General features: G+C 43.6%; 1 protein-coding gene across 4 annotated transcripts in view; it reads left to right on the forward strand.

The window, feature by feature from the left end:
- Positions 1 to 24,944, forward strand: part of HECTD1 (HECT domain E3 ubiquitin protein ligase 1) — a 125,360-nt gene that overhangs the window by 26,694 nt on the left and 73,722 nt on the right. For all 4 annotated transcript variants that reach the window (XM_068253864.1, XM_068253866.1, XM_068253865.1 and 1 more), the window contains exons 2-3: positions 10,991 to 11,224; positions 24,212 to 24,446. In XM_068253864.1, coding sequence (XP_068109965.1) covers positions 11,085 to 11,224; positions 24,212 to 24,446 — 375 coding nt within the window. In that variant the 5' untranslated portion in view covers positions 10,991 to 11,084. The remainder of the gene's footprint in view (positions 1 to 10,990; positions 11,225 to 24,211; positions 24,447 to 24,944) is intronic.

Genomic DNA, 24,944 nt, shown 5'->3' on the forward strand with positions numbered 1-24,944 from the left:
ACAATGATTTCACGTCAGCTGTACACAAAAAGAGGTTACTCCAATCCTCAATCACGGCATCTATCTGTTGTAAATTAGGAATCACATCTAACGTATCTTTTAAATAAGAAGGTGTATTCCTCACTAATGGCTGGAGAAAGGTCTCTATATATTCCCCCACCCGACAGGTAACCGAATTGATTCCCGATACAATTGGTCTGCCGGGTGGGGCTGTGACATCTTTATGGACCTTCGGTAATGCATATATGACAGGTCGTCTTGGGTATTTTATATTCAGGTAATCAAATTCCTGTTTTAATATCCCAACCGAGAGACCTTGTTGTAAGATTCTTTCTAGCTTGCATTGAAACTCCATTGTGGGGTCACCTTTCAATTTTAGGTAAGTTTCATGATCCTCTAATTGATTGTATATCTCTTTTAAATACAAATCAGTTTCCCAAACTACAATCCCGCCCCCTTTATCCGCGGGTTTCACTGTCCATGTGTTTTCTTTCTGCATATTTTTCAAAGTCCTAGATTCTTCAGCAGAAAAATTGGACCTGCAGGGATGTATAGGATTAGTCCTCACCTGCTGTAGTTTGTCACACATTGATTTTTTAAAAACATCAACGTACTTATTGTTGGATAATTGGGGGTTGAACACCGATGGTTTCTTTAAGCCAGTGTGTATAAAGTTGGTCTCCGATTCATTTTTCAAGGGGGCTAAATTCTGCATAAAATTCTTCTTAATGTTAAGTTTCCTTACAAACTTGTGGATATCTATGTAAGTGTGAAATTTGTCCACACCCACATCTGGGATAAACTTTAAACCCTTATCTAAAACTTGTTTGTTTGATTCAGAAACAGAAACAGTCCCCACTTCAAAGATCCCTGCATATGGTTTATTGTCTAGTCCCTCGATTTTTTGTGTACCCGGTGTGTAGTTTTCTTCCTCCTCGCTTTCCTCTTGCTCTCTGTATCTTTTTCTCTCCCAATTTTTCCCTCTACTTTCCTCTGGTTCCCACTGTGTGTTGAATCTCCAAGTATCATAATAAAAACCCTGTGGGTATAAGATGTTATGGTATAGATCTGATAAAACCTCATTGGAGGGGTGGTAATGTGATCAAAGGGTTATCACAGTTGGAGACCCGCTGGATATTTCAACTACAGAGCCTGGCTCCTCATGGCCTGAATGCCAATATTGATCTAAACTGTTTTATACGAGATGAATAAATTGAGTGTACTGTCCCTTTAAGAATTGAATAGAATGTTCTTTTTATTGTTCTTATTGCTTTTATATATTTTACATATATTTTTATTCTTGTGATACCTATGGATTTTAAAATTTATACTGCTGCAATTTATACTACTGCAATTCAAACACGCGATTTTTATTGTTCATGCAAATATATATATTTATGTACTGTTGGTTTAAACTCCTCCGTGATGTGGAGGGAGGAGTTATGCAAATAAAAATAACCTCCTGTGTCTGTAGCCCCACCCCCTGACGAAGGCGGAAGCCGAAACTCGAGTCGGGAAGTGGAGGCTACATTGCAATACTGCTATTAAACAAATTTTCTTCTAGTAAGTGGATTCTTGCGCCTGGTCTTTTCGGCCCCACACAGTGTGCACTATTGTTTCCGCTTCTCTTGCAGCACCGCGCAGAGGACGCACTTGGAACGCACAGGGGAACCATCCATCACCTACAGTGTGGATCACATGACCTAGAGGCCCGGAAATCCGTCCAGCGTGACCGTCCTAGCACCCATACGGAGCGGTGTGTGTTGGTGGTTGTCGGGATTACAGCAAGATCACAGCTCCTTTTTAACTCACTCCGCAAAGTCCAAGAGGTGGGAACTCCAGGAACAGGTACTGTGACTATCCTGCTTTATGCGGACAAAGTGGTATCCATTGCGCTGAGGTATCATAGACATACATGCAAGAATTCAGGTCTGCTTTAAGTTGGGGGTTACCTATATTTCATTTTTCAGGGTGCCAGAGGGATAAGTTTAACTTTGCAAGTTCACTTTTCTTTTGAAGCTTTTACCCATGAGTAGATGTGAGCAGTGGTGCTGCCAGTCAGGTTAGGTCAATGTTTTCTTTTTACCTTGGAACCATTAGGATCCATGCGTCATGTAGTTCCATGTGAGTGTGGTTACGAGGCATTTCTGGCAGAGTTGTTTGACTTGTATTGTGGTGTAGGGAACAAAGGATGCTCTTCTGTGCTTATTATTAGCTCTTATTACAGGGTTGTTAATGACATGTTTATGTTGCATCTTCCTAAACATTATGTGACTTGTAGAGCCTCATCAGGAGTGGAATTGCAATACCAGTCACGTGACTGCATGTAACACACATAAAGTGTCATGATTAACCCCTTCACAGAATTGCTGTCCGCAGCTGAGTCACCACCCTATAAAAAGCTCTGCTGGAAAGTTTGAAGTCCCGGAAGCTATTCCATGTGATTAAAATGACACTACTGAATTAGGAGTGAGAAGATGAATGGTGCAACCAGTGAGTGAGTCTGCACCCCCCCCCCCCTTTTTTCTTTTTTTCTATTGTTCAATCCATGTCATTATACTTTTCACGGCAAACAACCCAAATTGTTAACATCTAGATGTCTGGCTGTAGTTTTAATGTCAAAGAAATGGATTATTGTCAATTATTCAGACATTTGGTTATTAGTATAGGCACCACTAACACATTTCTGCATGTCTATGGGTATGCAGACTAGCTTGTGCTAATTTTGTTTACTTTGGTATTCCCTAGACCTAGAACACTTGTGGAACAAGTCTGATTCAGATCTTAGTAATGGGAGCCAAAACCGTGTAGTATCTTAAAGCAGCAGGGGCAGCCATACTATCCCAGGAAAAGAACACATATAGAAGTAGATAAATACTTGTTCAACTTGCATAACCTACAGTGGTGTGAAAAACTATTTGCCCCCTTCCTGATTTCTTATTCTTTTGCATGTTTGTCACACTTAAATGTTTCTGCTCATCAAAAACCGTTAACCATTAGTTAAAGATAACATAATTGAACACAAAATGCAGTTTTAAATGATGGTTTTTATTATTTAGTGAGAAAAAAAACTCAAAACCTACATGGCCCTGTGTGAAAAAGAAATTGCCCCCTGAACCTAATAACTGGTTGGGCCACCCTTAGCAGCAATAACTGCAATCAAGCGTTTGCGATAACTTGCAACATGTCTTTTACAGCGCTCTGGAGGAATTTTGGCCCACTCATCTTTGCAGAATTGTTGTAATTCAGCTTTATTTGAGGGTTTTCTAGCATGACCTGCCTTTTTAAGGTCATGCCACAACATCTCAATAGGATTCAGGTCAGGGCTTTGACTAGGCCACTCCAAAGCCTTCATTTTGTTTTTCTTCAGCCATTCAGAGGTGGATTTGCTGGTGTCTTTTGGGTCATTGTCCTGCTGCAGCACCCAAGATCGCTTCAGCTTGAGTAGACGAACAGATGGCCGGACATTCTCCTTCAGGATTTTTTGGTAGACAGTAGAATTCATGGCTCCATCTATCACAGCAAGCCTTCCAGGTCCTGAAGAAGCAAAACAACCCCAGACCATCACACTACCACCACCACCATATTTTACTGTTAGTATGATGTTCTTTTGCTGAAATGCTGTTACTTCTACGACAGATTTAACAGGACACGCACCTTCCAAAAAGTTCAACTTTTGTCTCGGCGGTCCACAAGGTATTTTCCCACAAGTCTTGGCAATCATTGAGATCTATTTTTAGCAAAATTGAGACGAGCCTTAATGTTCTTTTTGCTTAAAAGTGGTTTGCCTTGGATATCTGCCATGCAGGCCGTTTTTGCCCAGTCTCTTTCTTATGGTGGAGTTGTGAACACTGACCTTAATTGAGGCAAGTGAGGCCCGCAGTTCTTTAGATGTTGTCCTGGGGTCTTTTGTGGCCTCTCGGATGAGTTTTCTCTGCGCTCCTGGGGTAATTTTGGTCGGCCAGCCACTCCTGGGAAGGTTCATCACTGTTCCATGTTTTTGCCATTTGTGGATAATGGCTCTCACTGTGGTTCGCTGGAGTCCAAAGCTTTAGAAATGGCTTTATAACCTTTACCAGACTGATAAATCTCAATTACAGTACTTTTGTTCTCATTTGTTCCTGAATTTCTTTGGATCTTGGCATGATGTCTAGCTTTTGAGGAGCTTTTGGTCTACTTCTCTGTGTCAGATAGCTCCTATTTAAGTGATTTCTTGATTGAAACAGGTGTGGCAGTAATCAGGCCTGGGGGTGACTACAGAAATTAAACTTAGGTGTGATAAACCACAGTTAAGTTATTTTTTAACAAGGGGGGCAATCACTTTTTCACACAGGGCCATGTAGGTTTTTAGTTTTTTTTCCCTCAATTAAATAATAAAAACCAACATTTAAAACTGTTATTTATGTTATCTTTGATTAATAGTTAACAGTTAACAGTTTTTGATGAGCAGAAACATTTAAGTGTGACAAACATGCAAAAGAATAAGAAATCAGGAAGGGGGCAAATAGTTTTTCACACCACTGTATGTGTTGTACTGTCCACATATTTATTTCAGTGAATTTTATATAGTAAATATAAAGAAAACTATTTCAAGAATTTTCTCTTTCCTGCCTCTGACTGAAGCCAATCCTGATGTAATTTCCACCCTAAGGCCACGTTCACATCATGAAACGCGGATGGCCGTGCGTTCGGAACGCAACGCGTATGAACGCACGCCATCTGCGTCTCTATGGGTCGCATGGCTGATCTCATTCACTGAAAGTGTTTGTGTTTTGTTAAAAAATGCATGCAGCATGCGTTCCCAGACCGCACTGGTCCAGAAAGCAAGCAGTGTGAACATCAGACAGTGCAGTCTATGCACTTTCTGATGGCCTGCGTGTCGGCCTCATGCACGTGTTGCCGAAATCCGGATGGCAACGCGTGCAGTATGAACGGGGCTTGAGTCTATTCCCCCCCCCCTCTTAAAAACTTTCATATCCATCTTGCTTTGTAAACTCATATGAGCACAGCATAGCTTGTATTTCAGCAGCTTTTGCAGAGTGGTGAATTGGTTTTCCCTTTCTCAGCCTCATGTCACACCGAACTGCCCTCAGCCAATCGGTGAGGAGCGGGAATGTGAAAGGGGATCTAACAAGCTTCCCTCTCCCTGGCAATGTACCAGAGTAGAGCTAGGTTTACTGAGATAAAATTCATTACAGCAAACACATTTGTGATTATATTGGAATGCTTGCAATGTAGACTTTATAATAAACAGCAGTGGGTAAACAGCGCTTGATTTTATGGCTGTCAATCCCACTTGAAAAGGGAAACTGAAGCGAGCGGTATATGGAGGCTGCCATATTTATTTCATTTTAAACTATACCGGTTGCCTTGCAGTATTGCTGATCTACACTCACCTAAAGGATTATTAGGAACACCTGTTCAATTTCTCATTAATGCAATTATCTAATCAACCAATCGCATGGCAGTTGCTTCAATGCATTTAGGGGTGTGGTCCTGGTCAAGACAGTCTCCTGAACTCCAAACTGAATGTCAGAATGGAAGAGAAAGGGGATTCAAGCAATTTTGAGCGTGGCATGGTTGTTGGTGCCAGAGGGGCCGGTCTGAGTATTTCACAATCTGCGCAGTTACTGGAATTTTTACGCACAGCCATTCCTAGGGTTTACAAAGAATGGTGTGAAAATGGAAAAACAGTATACGGCAGTCCTGTGGGCGACAATGCCTTGTTGATGCTAGAGGTCAGAGGAGAATGGGTCGACTGATTCAAGCTGATAGAAGAGCAACGTTGTCTGAAATAACCACTCGTTACAACCGAGGTATGCAGCAAAGCATTTGTGAAGCCACAACACGCACAATCTTGAGGCAGATGGGCTACAACAGCAGAAGACCCCACTGGGTACCACTCATCTCCACTACAAATAGGAAAAAGAGGCTACAATTTGCACGAGCTCACCAAAATTGGACAGTTGAAGACTGGAATAACGTTGCCTGGTATGATGAGTCTCGATAGTGTCAGAATTTGACGTAAACAGAATGAGAACATGGATCCATCATGCCTTGTTACCACTGTGCAGGCTGGTGGTGGTGTAATGGTGTGGGGGGATGTTTTCTTGGCACACTTTAGGCCGATTCGTGCCAATTGGGCATAGTTTAAATGCCATGGACTACCTGGACATTGTTTTCTGACCATGTCCATCCCTTCATGACCACCATGTACCAATCATCTAATGGCTACTTCCAGCAGGATAATGCACCATGTCACAAAGCTCAAATCATTTCAAATTGGTTTCTTGAACATGACAAATGAGTTCATTGTACTAAAATGGCCCCCACAGTCACCAGATCTCAACTTAATAGAGCATCTTTGGGATGTGATTGAACGGGAGCTTCGTGCCCTGGATGTGCATCCCACAAATCTCCATCAACTGCAAGATGCTATCCTATCAATATGGGCCAACATTTCTAAAGAATGCTTTCAGCACCTTGTTGAATCAATGCCACATAGAATTAAGGTAGTTCTGAAGGCGAAAGGGAGTCAAACACTTTATTAATATGGTGTTCCTAATAATCCTTTAGGTGAGTGTATTTGGCTGCAGTAGTGTCTGAATTACACCCCCGAAACAAGCATGAGGCTAATCCAGTCAGATTTTTGTCTAAAACATCTGATCTGCATGCTTGATCCGGGTCTAGGGCAAAAAGTATTAGAGGAAGAGGATCAGCAGAACTGCCAAGCAGCTGGTATTGTTTAAAAGGAAATATGGCAGCCTCCATATACATCTTGCTTTTGGTTCCCTTTAAACATCACAGAAGAAAGTTGTATTCAGTAAAGTTTGGTATTTCCAGGACTGTGGAGTTAGGGCATAAAACCTTCGACTCAGAGACTGTCTGCATTTATGGTAACTCCGACTCCTATTGTTTTACATTGGTGCATGAAAGAATGTCTGTCTGCCTCCTGTATTGACTGGAAGCATGCAATGTCCAAGTCATGTCAACTTTGCTAATATGAATCATTAGAACACTAACCTTTTATGACTATGAAGGAACTCTGTCCATTTCATGTAAGAGGCCACAACAGACAGACAGATTCTGTGTAAATATTTGTAGTATCTTTGAAGACCTGCTGACTTGTCTGTATGTACAGTGTCCGTGTTGTGCAGTCTGTACAATCATCCGACTCCTCAGTTTATGAAACTACCAACTCCAGGTACCCAAAAATTGCTCCGACTCTTTGACTCCATCTCCACTGCCTTGGTTGCAGTGACAAAACGCAAACTTGCTGCATGCACTATAACTGGGGACAGCAGAATACAAAGCTATTTTTTTAATGACCTGTCTGATGCAACAGTCTTATCTCAACAGGTGTTTTTTTTTTTTTTTTTTGCTTTTGCACTGTCCAAGGCACTGAACACTGTAGAGTGAACCTAGACTTAGGACTGGTTCACATGGGCAACTGCCAGCAGCTCTTTTTGCCAATGTGAAACATTTTTCTGTTAACGAACAGAAAAGGGTTTGTCATAGTTTCCTGCCATGGCCACCATGGTTTGAGCTCCTAGGGGAATATGGACCAGCGAAAGCAGCCGACGCTAGAAGCTACATGCAGCTTCTCAGAAAATTTGATCTATCGCAGTGCTTGAGAAATAGACGGTAATCTCATTGAGAGGAGCGCTCCCATTCATGTCAATTCAGAAATCGGTGGGTCCCGGTGGGAAACACACACCACACACCACACACCACACACCACACACACACACACACACACACCCCTGCAGGGATCAGGACTTGATCCCTTAGGTGACAGTTCACGATTTCTGTTGGTCGTGGTGGGGTGTTACAAACAGAGGTACAATGCATTGTGCACAACGGAGCAGTAAGAAGGGAGAACAATGGACTTGGTTGAGATGATTCTTACCAAAGTGTTGTAGTTGGCTGAGAACCAACTAGCGTGTGTATAGTGCTTTGATGCTCGAGTCTAAAGGAGATAGCTATATCATTCCAGCTTTATTATTTTTATTTGAAAATCATACCTGACCAACCAGAAAAAGTGTAGGGGTGTGGGCGGGCAGCCCACTTGAAAGTAGGGGCTGGTTCACACTGCAAGAGCTTTGCAGTGATTTGAAAAGCTTTGGCTAATCCAATGCTGTGGGTGATTTTTATAAAATCACATCAATCAAGTGAAAATGCACACATAGCATTACATTATCAAGAGCTTTTAGGGATGGTTCTCATTTGGGTGCTTTTCAGCGTATTTGCTTATCAAAAAACAAACCCAGTAAAGGTAGTCATACATCTAGCGATATATGTGCAGATTCGACCAAGAGACAAATCTCTCTCATCAGATTCGGTGAGGGACTTCTGTCAGCTGCCCATACAGCCTAGGCCGATTCCCGTACAATTCGCTGAAATCGTTCCGGAATCGGCCTTGTGCACCACATCCGCCACCCCGATACTGTGTCCCCCCAATGTAAATGTCCCCCCGGTGCCCTGTGTAAAGTATACATTACCTGTCCGTGGCCTCCGCTTGTCCCCCGCTGGCTTCCGGGATTCCATCTCTGCATACACACACGACCCACGTGGTTTCCTAATAAGGGTGCCCATGTGTGACGTCACACGCGCGACCTTACTAGAAAACTACGTGGGGCGTGTTTGTATGGAGAGGTGAATGCGCCCGAAGCAGCGGAGGGACATGCTGAGGCTGTGGACAGGTAATGTATACTTTTACACGGGGCACATTTACATTAGGGGGGCATAGCGTCGGGGGTTTCGTTGATGGTTGGGAAATTGCACGCTGTTCCTGCTGCACAGCCCATAGAGCAAGTCGGCCCAACATCTTGCAGCATGCGCAATCGAGAATGCAACCAATTTTCATCCCGAAATTGGTCACATTGTTGGCTGGGTGTGCACTTGGCCGCACAGATTTTTATCCAATTCGATTATAGTGATTGGGTGGTCGATCGGCCGCCAAGTCGCCTGATGTATGGCCACCTTTATACTCCCTGAATGACACAAATATGTGCTGTGCTTTAAAGAGGAACTCCAGTGAAAATAATGTAATATAAAAAAGAAAGTGCTTCATTTTTACAATAATTATGTATAAATGATTTAGTCAGTGTTTGCCCATTGTAAAATATTTTAAATCCCTGATTTATATTCTGACATTTATCACATGGTGACATTTTTTACTGCTGGCAAGTGATGTAGCTGCAGCTTGCTTTTTTGGCAGTTGGAAACAGCTGTAAATGGCTATTTCCCACAATGCAACAGGATTCACAGACAGGAAACTGCTAAGAGTACGTACTTAGAATTTCTTTGTGGGAGGGGTTTCACCACAATATCAGCCATACAGCGCCCCCTGATGGTCTGTTTGTGAAAAGGAATAGATTTCTCATATAAAAGGGGTATCCGCTACTGATTGGGATAAAGTTCAATTCTTGGTCAGAGTTTCTCTTTAAAGGTACATACACACGTCGGGTTTTTGCAAACGATCCGTCCTTTGGACGTCCAAACGACGGGTCTTTTGCGAAAATCCGATGTGTGTACGAGCCTTAAGTCAGTAACAATGGTTGCTTTAATGATGTAAATTCCACTGAGGCAACACAGCAACTATAAAACGTTATGCACATTGTAAGTGGTGCTTGCACCAGGTATAAAGTCTTTTAGTTGCTGTGTTGGATCAGTGCAGCTCCGAATATCAGCTTGGGGCAAGAAATTATTTGTTTGTATTTTTTTAAGATTTGGCTCCTCTAAAGGTACACATGCTAAACTAAAACACCTGATTGTCATCTGATTTTGTGTCACCTGATTTTGGTGTGTTTGATGACAATCGGTGTACATATTGTAGACAAACTAAAAAAAACTAGCAACTGATATCAGGCACTTTCAACAATCCATGCGGTCTATCAGCTAATGCGACTGTTGGGCTGATATCGTGCAGTTGGCCACTTGTGTACAATGTCACGTGTGTGCAATACTATCTGCATTACATTGTTGTTCCAAATGTGGGTCATACATACTGACGTTTCGCTTCCGAGCCCAGTATGTCACTAAGTTGGTAGTTTAGAAGGTCGGTTTAGACGTCATTTCAACAAGTCATGTCTGCAGTTTTGTCGGGCATTTTGTTTGGTGTGTGTACGAGCCTAATGCCTGCTACACACCATGCAATTTCCCATCAAATCAACGGGTGGTATCAATAATTTCCACCAGGTCCAAACTGATTACATATTGTTTTTCTGATAGATTTTCCAATCACTTCTGTACAGAATTGATCAGGAAATCTTATTGGACCTGACGGGAAATTGCATGGTGTGTACCAGGCATTAAAGGAAACCTGAGACCAAAGTCATAGGAGGTTTTATACTTACCTGATGCTTCCTCCAGCCCTCTTGAGGCCGCTCGGTCCCTCACTGTCTCCCCGGGTCGCTCCTGTACCCTGCTGTGGTAATTCCTGTGCCACGGGAGCGTGATGGGGCAGTGTGTGCTGCCAGGCCACACAAGCGTGAATCGCCCAGAGTACTGGGCCATCCGGGGGTGGAGGGGGCTGCGGGAGTGTCATGGGGAGATGGAAAGGGACTGCTCGGCCTCAAGGGGACTGGAGGAACTCCAGATAAGTATAAAACCGGAGACTTCTTTGGTCTCGGGCACACTTTCTTTCCTAGCTTGTTTAACCTCTGTGATATAATACTTAGCGATTATTATGTTGTTTTTGTACAGACAAGCAACTGCTGCTTTTTTTTTTTTATACCTGTATGTAGTTTTTACTCTGAGTTGCATAACTGGTTTCCATGGCTTTCTAATAAAGGTGAGTTGGCCATTACTGTGATTGTCATCCTTTCCTGGTTTCTTATCAGACTGGTGCATAGAGTTTAGAACACACATAATCAGCTTATACCAGAAGCTCACACTTCACAGGCGCCTGTTTTCCTCTGGCCAGGCTGGGATTAACCTGCTTTAGCTGCTCCATTAATAACCCATTGCTGTTCCATTCCCTTTGCAGGTGAGGGCCCCAGCAGACAGATCAGGCCTCTGGATCAGAAGAGTCAAGCAGAAGAGACTGCCAGCGTGGAAGCTGCCACGCCATCAGAGCCACCATGGCTGATGTAGATCCAGATACGTTGCTGGAATGGCTGCAGATGGGGCAGGGGGATGAAAGGGACATGCAGCTCATTGCCCTGGAACAGCTCTGCATGCTGCTGCTCATGTCTGATAATGTAGATCGCTGCTTTGAAACGTGAGTATCTCAAATCTATTTTTTTTCATCTGTGCTGTTATCCTTCTAACATTTGTATAAATACTGCTACACTTTTGTTTAAGTTTAAAAAAAAAAAAGGTTACGTTTTGTAGCTTATAAAACTGCGACATTCCCCATATTGCTCCTTCTATTTTTTTTTTTTTTTCTGTACCGCTTTTTAATTTGAAATAATGATTTTTACAAGGATAACACCTATCCTTGGATGGACATGCAGGACTTCTAGACGTTACAGCTTTTCTTTTATCCACATACTATACATGCAAAAAATCTGTCAGCACTTATGGTATTTGCTAAAGGTAAGTGTGCATAGTAGACGGTTACCATCTTCTGAGCAGTGCTCTTTTTTTTAACAAATGGGTCCAGGACCCAGCAGTATTCTGTACTCTTGCTTTTCCCATGGCCTCCCATCCTTAACCATCCTCTGCACTGGAACAAACAGGGTTATACTGAGTGTGGGTGTAAATGGAAGTGGCCACACCACACAAAGCCATGCCCTGCTTCCTAGAATTGAAAGCCTCTTAAGGGGTCCATACACCTAACGATTTTACCGCCGATATACGGCAGATTCGATCGATGTGTTCGAATCTGCTGTGAAATCGTTGCGCAAACGCTGACAGAACGATCGATTTCCATCCGAAATCAATCCTTCCCTTCGATCCGTCCGTGCGGAAGATCGGGAGTGCGTCGATAGCGGAATTTGATTGCCCGACGACCGACGCAATACAGCGGAGATACATTACCTGTTCCGGCCGGCGCGACTCCCCCGGTCTCCGCTGTCTTCTTCTCCGCTCCGGGCTTCAGGTCTGCAGCTTCACTGAACTTCCTGTCCCGGCAGTAAGTTTAAACAGTAGAGCGCCCTCTACTGATTACATTTCCCCTGGGCAGGAAGTTCTGTGAAGCAAGCCAGCCGGACCGTACACCAGCGCGGAGAAGAAGACAGCGGAGACCGGGGGAGTCGCGCCGGCCAGATCAAGTAATGTATAGCTGGCGGGCAGGCGGCAGCTCCACAGATTGTGATCGGTTTCATGCTGAAATTGATTCACAATCTGTTTGCAGTAAAGGCAGCCATATGATCCCTCTCTGATCAGATTCGATCAGAAAGGGATCTATCTGTTGGTCGAATCTGATGGCAAATCAAGCAGTGTATGGCTACCTTTAGTCAGGTGAATGAAGGTGGCCACACCCTCTTTGCAACACACCATATGCAGGACAAGTGTAGGGGATATATGGGGGTATTTGTTGTGTCGCTACATTTCTGGAGGATAGGAATGCCTTATTATACAATGCAGCTTTTTTCCCTAGTGACATTGTGTACACATTGACTACAGGTTCGCTGTAAAGCAGTACTTTAGACCTCTATTTAAAGCTTTAATTTTATATTTGTATACTCCTGTAACATCCTAAATTATTTTTTTAGATTCTAAGCCTTTAACCACCCTGGCGTTCTATTAAGATCGCCAGGGCGGCTGCGGGAGGGTTTTTTTTAAATTTAAAAAAAACTATTTCATGCAGCCAACTGAAAGTTGGCTGCATGAAAGCCCACTAGAGGGCGCTCCGGAGGCGTTCTTCCGATCGCCTCCGGCGCCCAGAATAAACAAGGAAGGCCGCAATGAGCGGCCTTCCTTGTTTTGTTTAGATCGTCGCCATAGCGACGAGCGGAGTGACGTCATGGACGTCAGCCGACGTCCTGACGTCAGCCGCCTCCGATCCAGCCCTTAGCGCTGGCCGGAACTTTTTGTTCCGGCTACGCTGGGCTCAGGCGGCTGGGGGGACCCTCTTTCGCCGCTGCTCGCGGCGAATCGCCGCAGAGCGGCGGCGATCGGGCAGCACACGCGGCTGGCAAAGTGCCGGCTGCGTGTGCTGCTCTTTATTTGAACAAAATCGGCCCAGCAGGGCCTGAGCGGCAGCCATCGGCGGTGATGGACGAGCTGAGCTCGTCCATACCGCTAAGATGGTGACAGGGCCTTCACCCAGTTTCCTATCAACCGTGTATGTTTTTCACTACCTGCATGTTTTTGTCAGGGAACATGTTTTCTGTTTTTGTTTTTATTTTTTACATTTTTACCCACCCATGTCTGTACCTCCTTCTATAGTATCAAGAAACTGTGGAAGTTAATTTTAATGTATATCAGGCAAATAAGAATATAAGACTATGAAGGTATGATTTTCTAATTCTTAATCACTTCTCTTATGTGGAGCCAATTGGCATAGCACTTAATTTTCTTTATCATAACTCATACGGAGTAATACTACCTTGATAGCAAGCAAAAACCTAGTTTGTGGGGAATTTTAGAGAATTATGGCTCAGTGTAGTTTTGAGTATTAAATTACAAACTACCTTTTTTATTTTTATTTTACAATAAAATCTGTTTCCTTTTGAATGAGTTTTGGATTTTGTTATGAATCTCACATGAATAATCTGAAGAGCTCTTTCTCTGCTAGAACAATGAGCTGGTCACCCTGAGCCAGTTTTACTATGTACATCTGACTGGCCCAACCCATAGTCCATTCTTGTCTTCACAGGAAGTGAGTACATTTTTCCAGTGCTGATAGAGATGGCGACAAATGGACTTTTTTTTGTTTTTTTTTTGTTAAGCTTAACAGAATCCCTGTCTTTTTTTTTTTTTTTTTTTTTTTTTTTGCTACCCATCATTTGCTATGCTTGAGACCACCAGAGTGTATAGATTAATGCCATGCAGATGGTCCCAGGGGCAGCAAGGGAGAGGAAATCTTTGCTCCCCTGCAGAGGTCGTAGAACTCTGTGGATATTTTTTGCCATTATCAACAGTCTGTATATAGCATATAGGTGTGCAGTGTCTGAACTTCCCACTGCTGGCTTTCTAAGCATTAAGGTAGCCATACACTGGTCGATTTGCCATCAGATTCGACCAACAGATAGATCCCTCTCTGATCGAATCTGATCAGAGAGGGATCATATGGCTACCTTTACTGCAAACAGATTGTGAACCACCGTTCACAATCTGTTGTGGTGGTGGTGCTGCTGCCGCCGCTCATCCCCCTCCCGCTGCCGCATACATTACCTGCTCCGCCGGCGCGACTGCCCCCGGTCACCGCTGCTCTGTCTCCGCTCTGGTCTCCAGGTCCGTCATGCTTTACTTCTTCCTGCCCGGCAGGAAGTTTAAACAGTAGAGCGCCCTCTACTGTTTAACCTTCCTGCCGGGCTAGAAGAAGTGAAGCATGCCGGACCCGGAGACCAGACCAGCGCGGAGACGGAGCAGCGGTGACCGGGGGCAGTCATGCCGGCGGAGCAGGTAATGTATGCAGGCTCTATTGCGTCGGTCGTCGGGTACTCGAACGCCGCTACGGACGCGCTCCCTACCCGCGGGCGATCGACGGTAATTTCCCGCACGGAACGATCGACGGGATCGGACGAAATGGATCGAAATTATGCGTGTTGCGGGAACGATGTGACAGCAGATTCGATCCCAGTGATCGAATCTGCTGTCGATCTGGCGGGAATCGGCCTAGTGTATGGCCAGCTTTAGTTTCCTGTCTGAGATCTGTTACTCAGCACAGCAGGTCTGATTTAGAAGTAAACAAGAAGGAAGTGGATTTTAGCCTGCAGTGGTGGAGGGTTTAGAGCAGGGATCTCAAACTCGCGGGCCATTTGCGGCCATCGATACAATATTTTGTGGCCCTCGTCGGCAAAAGCTTCCTTATAGTTCGCTTCAGTGTTACCAAGTAATCCGCCGCATCTCAGCCGCTAAACGAGGGCTGCAGAGCCCCCAAATCGCCCGAGGGGCAATCTGACGGCCTTTCCTGGAAGGGGCAGAGCTTTCAGCTTCAGCTCTGCCCCTCCTGACGTCAATTGTCGCACGGATCGCCGCCTCTCCCCGCCCCTCTCTGTGAAAGAAGAGTGAGAGGGGCGGGCAGAGGCGGCGATGCGCCGCGATTGTGAAATTCCTTATGCGGTCCAGCCTCATCCTGACCTTGCCTCCTGCGGCCTCCCAGGTAAATTGAGTTTGAGACCCCTGGTTTAGAGACTGCTTGTAATAGGCAGGGCTGTAGAGTCGGCACTTTAAAACTTTTTTACTTCAGCTCCTTTATTTATGTTCTGGCCTATGGCTCACACCTGCGCACTAGCACGGTGCGGAATGGGCTCAACTTTTTCTACCGAGTCCTCAGCAGCTCCTTGCTATTGCACAGGAGCGATCCATCCTAAACCGTGCAGCCGCTCTTGTTTGTGTACGGAATCATGGCAGCAAACCTCTAAGGGACCAGGCTCTGGACTGGTGGTTGGCAGAAGAACGTGGGGAAGCCTTTGGAGCATCCAGAGGCTTCCCTCTACTGAGGTAACTACTTACAGACCTGTGGATCCCACATGTTTAGTGAAGAAAGAAAGTTGACGTTTACTTACCTGGGGTTTCTTCCAGCCCTCCGCAGTCTATCAGATCCCTCGCTGTCCGCCTGGTCTGCTCCGGGTTTTTTTTCCGCTGTGACGATCAGTAAAGTCAAAGTCACAGTCTTTGACTTTTTTTGCGCATGCGCTCATGGCTGCGCGACTGCTCAATATCGTTCCTGTGGCCAGGATCATTCTGTGCGTGCACAGTTAGGAGAGTGTTATTGATTAAGTAGGCTCGGCCAGAAGAGCGCAGGAAGTTACAGTGACAGCGGTGCCTACCAGAAGGACATTGAGGGACCTTTACCACATCACATCTTATCACCTTCACCTCTTCTTTCAACTGCCTGTCTTTCTTCTTCCAGCCTTTGCTGACCCTTGCCTAACCATTCTCCCCTTATCGTTGTTATCCCTGTGTCCGAACACTTTTGACCTCCATCTATCTACATTATAATTTTTCCATCCCTTCTCCTGCCCTTGCCTTCCTGCCCACATCAGCATGCTGTTTCCATTTATTATACCTTTTCAGTCTGCCCCAACCTTGCTTATCTGTACTGCCTATCCCTCTGCAGGCGGGTTACCATGCCACTATGAGTTCTCGAGCCTGTTCACCTGTGCTGCCACTTTCTCTCTTTGGGCTCATATACACAATACGATGTCATGGCAGGTTTTGCATTTTAAATTTTGATAATATTTTTCCGATTGGATATCGATTAAAAAAATTAAAGAGGAAAAAAAAATACTACCAGAAAGTGGAGGCGATCGAACATGTACATGGCCAGTACTTAGTTCGATAATTTTCCAGCCTGTCCAATCTGCTTACGATCGCGATAGATCTTGAGCTTGGAATCGATTGCTGGTGGTCGGTAGGCTGTGTACCAGGCTTTTGTTTTTCATCTGATCTGGTCACTCCTCTCGATGAATAGTAGGACCTGAGGTGAAAATTGCAAGGTGTGAGGCCTTATTTTCCCCACTTTATCCTCTTTTATTGCATTCTATGTGTATTACCCACCATATTATACGCCTTCACTCCTGTGAAACACTTCCCGCTCACATTCTTTGGCCACCCACCTATCTCACCATGTTCCACCCCGTACCATTTTTCAGCGTTTGACATAAGCTGTGCTGAGCATTCACGGTTAGGTGCAAGCTGTGGAGTTTTCATATTAACCCCAACTTTATTATCTAGTAAACTACAATGACATTTGGGCACCGCCATAGACTTTAATGTGAATTACGGCTATAGCGGCACTCAGTAATTTGTGCACCAGCAAAAGATGTACCCCAAATTGCAAAAAAAAGTGCAATTACACCACCAGCAATAGCTGGCAGCCGAATTGCATCTCACCCCTGGGTCCATGGTGGCCTGGAAAGGGAATAGTAATCTACGCTGTCAGGAAATTTGCATTAGTAGGGTGAGCGGTTTTTCCCCTTCACCCTGCGCCCGAATTTCCAGGCGCCCTTTTTGCATGTACGCAGTAAATCACTACCCTGGACAAAGCATGCTGGATTGGATAGTAGACTTCACTGATTGCATGCAGTTTACAGGTTACTAATTCTCTACCTAGAGAAGCCTTAATCATAATGATACTGTGGAGCTTGAAATAACATCTCTACCATTTTACCGCCCTTCCCCTTTCCTTCTCCCTCTGGTTGATTGATGAGGCAGCTATCACCTTAATGGGCCAGTGGCAAGGCCAAACCTTATGAAAAGAGGGTTGTTATATGGGCATCAGAATGATCTGGGTTTTGGGATTTTAGGTCTTCAGGCTGGAACTTTAATTAATTTGACATTCTCCGTTTTTCATCAGGTTTTTCATGTTTAATATTTAATGTGTATATTTTGCCACAAGAAACCCACATCCTGTATAAAGGCTAGTACAATTATCTGTGCTAAACATCTGCTGTAGGAAGTGCTAGAGAAGCCACCTGTAGGCTTTATCACATCCTAGACTATGTAACCTGAGCAGGAAGGCTTTCACATATGTTTGGTAATTTCTGCTTATTCGTTGCAAACCCTGTACTGCTTGTAAGAACTGCCAGACAAGGCTGTAATGATGCAACTAGGTATGCCTGTACATAGCTTCTTTTGTGTATATGAAGTTTGGAAACGCCTGTCCTAATATTTGAGAGGTTTTCATAGGCTGGATTGATCAGTCGGTTCAGCCCATTCAAATGATAAATGTAAAATGAGACAGCATGGCTATTGCAATGTGTGCATCACTGAATGGCGCTAAGCTGCATGTCTTAAAGGAATCAAAGCACCAATTTATCAAAATCTATAAAACAAGCCTTCCCCTAGGGGTGATTCATAAATAAGGTGGGGGGTCTGTCAGGAATTATGGATTTTTTGGTGGGGGGCTGCTCCCTAGTCCCTGTCTTTATGTTGGAATCCAGGGAGACCCATAAGTGCTACAGATTGAACCTGCCAGCAGTGTCTCTTGTCCCTGTAGACCAGGCTTTCTCAACCAGGGTTCCTTGAGTACTCTGCAGGGGTTCCTTGGCATTTTCCCCCATCGAAGGGATGTGTAATGGAGCTCACTATAATAGGTGGTACTGTAACAAGAAGCACTAAACTAGGGGCTTAGGAGGCCGTATAGTGAGTGGCAGTGTAATAGGGGTAGTGAAATAAACAGCCACACATACTTTTAAAGACCATGTCTCCTCCAAAATAAATGCAGGGGTTCCTCGAGATCCAAAAATTGTTTGCAGGGGTTCCTTGAGATCCAAAAGCTATTTGCAGGGTTCCTCCAGGATAGAAAGGTTGAGAAAGGCTGCTGTAGACTGTCGAGGTGTAGTCCTTTAATGGAATTACATCTCCTGGCTGGGAGCTGTATTCACATTGAAGGTGTACATCTCCCAGCATGCATTGTGGCAGCTGGGAATGCATGATACGTGCAGTTGCGGGTCTCCCTGAAGAAGTTTTATGCCCACATAAAGCCTCCTTGAAGGTAAGTGATGCCTGACACCCCCCCCCCCCCCATGGCACACTCAATCTACGAAACTCCCATAATGCTGGGAGAGAAGGTTGCTTTATATGTTTTGATACGTGCTTGGATTCCTTTAAGGTGCCCATCAATACATCGTGATTGTACAATTTTACCAAATTCATGTAGTAGAAAGGTAAATTGAGAGAAAATCTCTCAATGGATACTTTGGGCAGTCATATTACATAGATGATGTAAGACTGTACAATCAAAAGCCTCCTCTGTAATGTAGCGGAAGGTGGACAACTCTCTGCCCCCAGCCAAGTTGTCAGTTTAGGGAACAGATTGCTCTATTGACATGGTGCCTAGTGCTCTGAATATCGATTGAAGTTCAATGTTCCACTGTTGGATGCACAGCAATGCTATGGCCCATCGATCTACCACTACTTCTTTCCTCGATTGATGGTTCCAGTCGATCAACATGAAAAAGATTGAATCTACCTAGAATTGAACAGGAAAATATATGCGTGTATGGGGGGCAGATAGAGGCAGGTTTCAACTTCAGGTTAAAGCGGACCTAAACCAATGACTTTCTCTCTGCCCTAAAAGATAAGCAACAGCATAATCTTTAAAGAAAAATATTTTTGTTACAGCTTACAAAACTCCTGCAATAAATCTGCAGTGTCTACTGATTTCATGGGAGCACAGAGTTAACCTCCTGTGTTTTCATATTGGCAAAGATCAGACAGAGTTGACAGAGAATTAGACCAGCTGTTATCTCTAAACACACACAGGGTGGATTTATCTGTTTTATTTTCCCCCTGTGCAAGAGTTTAGGTGCGTACACACCTTTGACTTATGTTGCTCATCTGGGGTTTCCAATCCATTTCAGGTACATTTAACTATTTCACATTCCTGGACGTGAAACTCACGTCCAGGAAGCCATGTGCGCTCCTGCGCGTCCACGCGGCCGATCGCGCGCGTGGACGCGCGCGATCGGCCGGCGGTTTGTTAGCCAGTGAATCAGTGAATCGGGCAACGGTGCCCGATCACTGATTCCTCACCCCCGCAGAAAAAGCGACAGCTTCTCTCGGAAGCTACGCTTTTTCTGCCTCCTATGTCGCTCTAAGCGTACGTGGTACGCTTAGAGTGACGTCACTGTAAACAACTCATGGCTGCCATCTTGTGGCCAAAAAGTAAACTACATCTAAATGTTAAATAAAAATAAAAATACACATATATTTACAAAAAAAATACAATTTCAATCCCACCCTCCCAAAAATACCCACATAAAATGTTTAATTAAAAAAAAAAAAAAACATTACAATTAAAAAAAAAAAAAAAAAACACAAATATTTACCTAAGGGTCTAAACTTTTTAAATATCTATGTAAAGATGAAATATTTCTTTTTTTTTTTTTTATTATAAGCTTGTAAATAGTGATGAATGCAAAATGGAAAAAATGCACTTTTATTTCCAAATAAAATATTGTCGCCATACATTGTGATAGGGACATAATTTAAATGGTGTAATAAACGGGACAAATGGGCATATACAATACGTGGGTTTTAATTATGGAGGCATGTATTATTTTAAAACTATAATTGCCGAAAAGTGAGAAATAATGATTTGTTTCCGTTTTCTTCTTATTCTTCCTTTTAAAATGCATTTACAGTAAAGTGGCTCTTAGTAAAATGTACCCCCCAAAGAAAGCCTAATTGGTGGCGGAAAAAACAAGATATAGATCAGTTCATTGTGATAAGTAGTAATAAAGTTATAGGCTAATGAATGGGAGGTGAACATTGTTCGGATGCATGAAGCGAAAAACGACTGAATGCGAACTGGTTAAAGAGACACTGAAGCGAAAAAACAAATATGATATAATGAATTGGTTGTGTACTATGAATAATTATTAGAAGATTAGCAGCAAAGAAAATATTCTCATATTTTTATTTTCAGGTATATAAGGTGTTTTCTAACATTACATCATTCTCTAATATGTGCAGATTACACAACACTCTGCATTCAAAATGATTCTTTCAGAGCAGTCTGTGAACTAATGACCTCTCCTCTGGCAGATAAAAAGAAAACTGTTCACTTACAGTTGAGATAATAAAAGTCAGAAGACAGCCCTTTCATAGACTTTGAAAGTCGTAGAGATTAATGGCTTTTTTTGCATAGAGATAACAACTGGAGTTTCTTAACTTTTCCTGTACTGGAAACAATTACACTGATGTATCTGATATTAATGTTTTATTTCTTAGCTGTGCTACACATACAAATCATAATATCATAATTTTTTTTTCGCTTCAGTGTCTCTTTAAAGCAGAAGTCGCTGTTTATGCTAGAGACTATCAGTAGTTAGATGGGGTAAGCACAAAGGCACAACTGTGAAGCCGTTCAACACTGCAGTCAGCAAACATGGATTTTCCCACGTTGTTTGTAACTTCTTGATCTTGCCTTAACCAGGAAAATAAATCTGTCCTCTGTACCGTATATAGAAAATGTCTTATTCTGGATGCTGGTTTTCATTTTGTGTTGGATGGAAGGAACTGCATTTGCTGTGAACTCACTGCTCACATACTCTGCATGCCTGGCCTGTCTATAAAAGCAGGAGCTCTGAAGGCAGACAGATACATTTGCAGAATATTTTCCATTCACTTTCAGACAGTGAGATGTAAGCAGTGTTTGGTGTCTGGGCTCCTCAGAAGGAACATTGGATGTCTGTCTAAAGGAAAGTGGCGGTGTGTCCAATAGCCGCTCATTTTCAGCAGGTCATTTTAGTGTATATTACTAAGAGGGAAATATGTGTAGTTTGTTAATAACATTAGAGGGGCTCCTTCACACCACAAATGTGTTTCCTGTGTTGTTGATTTTTGTGTCTGTGTCACACAGACGTTTGACTTTAACTGCATGCGTGTTAGCACAAACGCGTACAGCAGTGCGCAAAGAACTCTGTGTGTGCAAACGCAGTTGTGGGAATGGTGAAATGTGTTCCTGATGTGAAACAACTTGTAGTAATGCGCATAAACCTGTTTTGTGTGAATTAGCCCTAACACAGATTTGCTCCAGGGTAAATAAATGAGGGCCAGTATGCTATTGTTTGAGATTTTCTCTCTTACATATTTAGTCTAACATTAGTATAAGTTCACTTAGACTCCACTTCCACCAGATATGAATTTGCATATGATTATTATCATAAAGGAAACTAGGCCTTAAACTGATTCATCTTGTCATGGTTGGTGCCTCTCATTTCTTCCCCGAGGCTCTTGTCATCCCTGGTGCCTCTCCTTCCTCGAGTCTCTTGTCATCCCTCATATCCTCTCCTTCCTTCTGAGTCTCTTGTCATCACTGGTATCTTCTCCTTCCTTGAGTCTCTTGTCATCGCTGGTATTCTTTCTTCCCTGAGTCTGTCATCCCTCGTATCCTTTCCTTCCTTCCCTGAGTCTCTTGTCATCACTGGCGTCCTCTCCTTTCTTCCCCGAGTCTCTTGTCATCCCTCGTATCCTCTCCTTCCTTCCCTGAGTCCCTTGTCATCCTTTGTGCCTCTTTTTCCCGAGTCTCTTGTCAGTTGAGTCATGAGCTTCTGTGTATGCGCAGGCGTTCTGCGCGCCTCCTGTGATCGCACTCCCATGGCTACCCTCAGGAGTGCGATCATGAGATATGCGCAGAAGACCACAACCCAGCCATGGGTCAGGGATCATATGAATGGGACAGCGGCAGCCTGGAGGTCAGCGTAACTGCAGCGCTTGATCAGATAGATGACTAGGGGCTGAAAGAAGCCATAGGTAAATAAAAGCTTAACTTTTTTTCTTTTATTTCACCTCAGATATCCTTTAAGAGGGTCAAAATAGTGGGGCTGTCTTGTACAGGTCAGCTTATGATATAGAACAGTGGTCCTTAAACTAAGCCCCGCGGGCCAAATGTGGCCCTAAGAGGCTTTTTTATCGGCCCCCCACACACAAAATGTATTACTTATAGATGTGGTCAGCTACCTCTTTAAATATTGTTGGTACGCATATAGAATAGCAGTGCTGGCAGTACCCATCCACATGGATGCCAGAAAGCAGTAATTCGCTGGTTTCCAATCAAATTCCACATCAGGTGACACTGCTGTCCAATTGGACCGCAGGTTGTCACCTGCGTATGCTTCACTGCCTGGCCCACAAAGACTTCTACATCATTTTATGTATACTCCGGCCCCCCAGCAGTCTGAAGTATGTTGACCCGGCCCTCGACCCAAAATGTTTGGGTCCCCCTGATATAGAATAAGTAAAAGCAGGGCTTTGGAGTCTGAGCAATTTTGGGTACCTGGAGTCTGTTGTTTCATGAACTGAGGAGTCGGAATCTGAGTTGGATGATTTTTTTTTTTTTTTTTTTTACTGACTGCACAGCCCTGAGTACAAGTACATTGCGTAGGAAAAACAAATCTAAACTATTTATTCTGCTTACAGCCTGCAATATCTATTCCTATCACACAGTGTGCTCCTGGCTGTACTATAGACAAGTCAGAAACTCATACCTGTGTGTATTCACATTTGTTTTCATATCTTAATTGAGCATTGTGTTAACGTTTAGCTAAAATCGATGCGGAACAGAGCTAAATGTAGTTATGGAGGTTCTCGATTGTTCAGTCGGGGATTTTGCCGCAGATGGGAAAATGAGGGTAATCTTTACAGGAATAAAGTCTGAATTACTACCAAGCGTGTGTGGAATAGAGCAGTCATTGAGCTGTTTCCTCTGAAAGGGTTTTCTGTGAGGCAGTTTTTAGTTCCAGTGGCACTTAAGCAGCTAATACCTGTTGCACAGAATTTTTACTTCATCTATAAATGTATCTATTAAAGCTTTTTGATAACCATAGCAGCTAAAGTCAGCTAGATTCATGGTAATCAATTTTTTGCAGTTTAGCTTTGCTTATTGCTAGAATTAATGCAGGATTGGACAAATTGATATGATTTTTTTTAAGGAGCTAACTGTTGACGGCTATTAAGGAAAAATTGCCGATTCCAAGTAGAATTGGTATTTTGGGCGACAGCTTTAGGACCTATTGCTGTGCAGGCATACTGCTCGGATAGGGCTTGAGCAGGAAGCACTATAGAATATTAATAATGGTTGTCTGTCTGTAATCTGTTATGATAGATATTTAAAGTGTTTTTAAACAGCTGTATTGACACTCATTTTTACATGCGATGATCCTGTATGATCATATCTAATGTCACTAAGCTAGTGCATGTATGGGGCTTAAGATTTTACGAAGCAATAGCTTTCAACCATTTCAGGCAGTTCTGATGGTGCGTAAGACTGTTGTATGCAATGTAATGTAATTGGTTGTGTGTGGCATATGCATTACATTCAAATCCGATCTCCCTACTTTGGTTATGTTGCAGCCTTTTGCAAAACTTATTTAACCCCCATTTCATTGTGACGAAAGATTATATAGTAATTTGGTGGAAGTTAGAGGTTGTGATGGGTTGAGTGACAGGCAAACATTTGCCTAGATTGCAGTAATATTTTGATCCTTCCGAAGAAAAACAATAGGGATAGTCGATGAGTTGCGAAAAATGTCATGCCAATTTTATGGTGATTTATGCAGTTAGGAATTGGACCGTCATTAACCATCCATAATCAACACTTTGAGCCATGCTCCCTCACATCTTCCCTATGTTCTTTCTTGTACAGGTGTCCACCTCGTACTTTCCTTCCAGCTCTGTGTAAGATCTTCCTGGATGAAAGTGCTCCTGACAATGTGCTGGAGGTCACCGCCCGAGCTATTACATATTACCTGGATGTATCCGCTGAATGTACCAGACGCATTGTGGGAGTGGAAGGAGCCATCAAAGCACTCTGCAATCGGCTTGTGGTGGTGGAGCTGAATAACAGGACCAGTCGAGATTTGGCTGAACAGTGTGTGAAGGTCTGTAACCTATGTACCGTTAGTTTGGATAGAAAGGGAAGACCTGTAGTTATGCTCCCGTTAGAGGGGAACTTCAGCCTAAACAAACATACTGTCATTAAAGGGAATGTCCAAGCGAAATAAAAACAGTTTCACTTACCTGGGGCTTCTACCAGCCCCATGCAGCCATCCTGTGCCCTCGTAGTCACTCACTGCTGCTCCAGTCCCCCGCTGGCAGCTTGCTGACCTCGGAGGTCGGCGGGACGCATTGCGTACATTTTTACGCATTCTCGCTAGTGCAGGAACATTAACACATACATTTTTACGTGTTACTGGTTCAATGCGTACATTTTTACGCATTGAACCAGTAATGCGTAAAAATGTATGTGTTACTGTTCCTGCACTAGCGGGAATGCGTAAAACTGTACGCAATGCGTCCCGCCGACCTCCGAGGTCGGCAAGCTGCCAGCGGGGGACTGGAGCAGCAGTGAGTGACTACGAGGGCACAGGATGGCTGAA

The sequence above is a fragment of the Hyperolius riggenbachi genome, chromosome 9 (assembly GCF_040937935.1).
Source record: "Hyperolius riggenbachi isolate aHypRig1 chromosome 9, aHypRig1.pri, whole genome shotgun sequence".
Classification (NCBI taxonomy): domain Eukaryota; kingdom Metazoa; phylum Chordata; class Amphibia; order Anura; family Hyperoliidae; genus Hyperolius; species Hyperolius riggenbachi.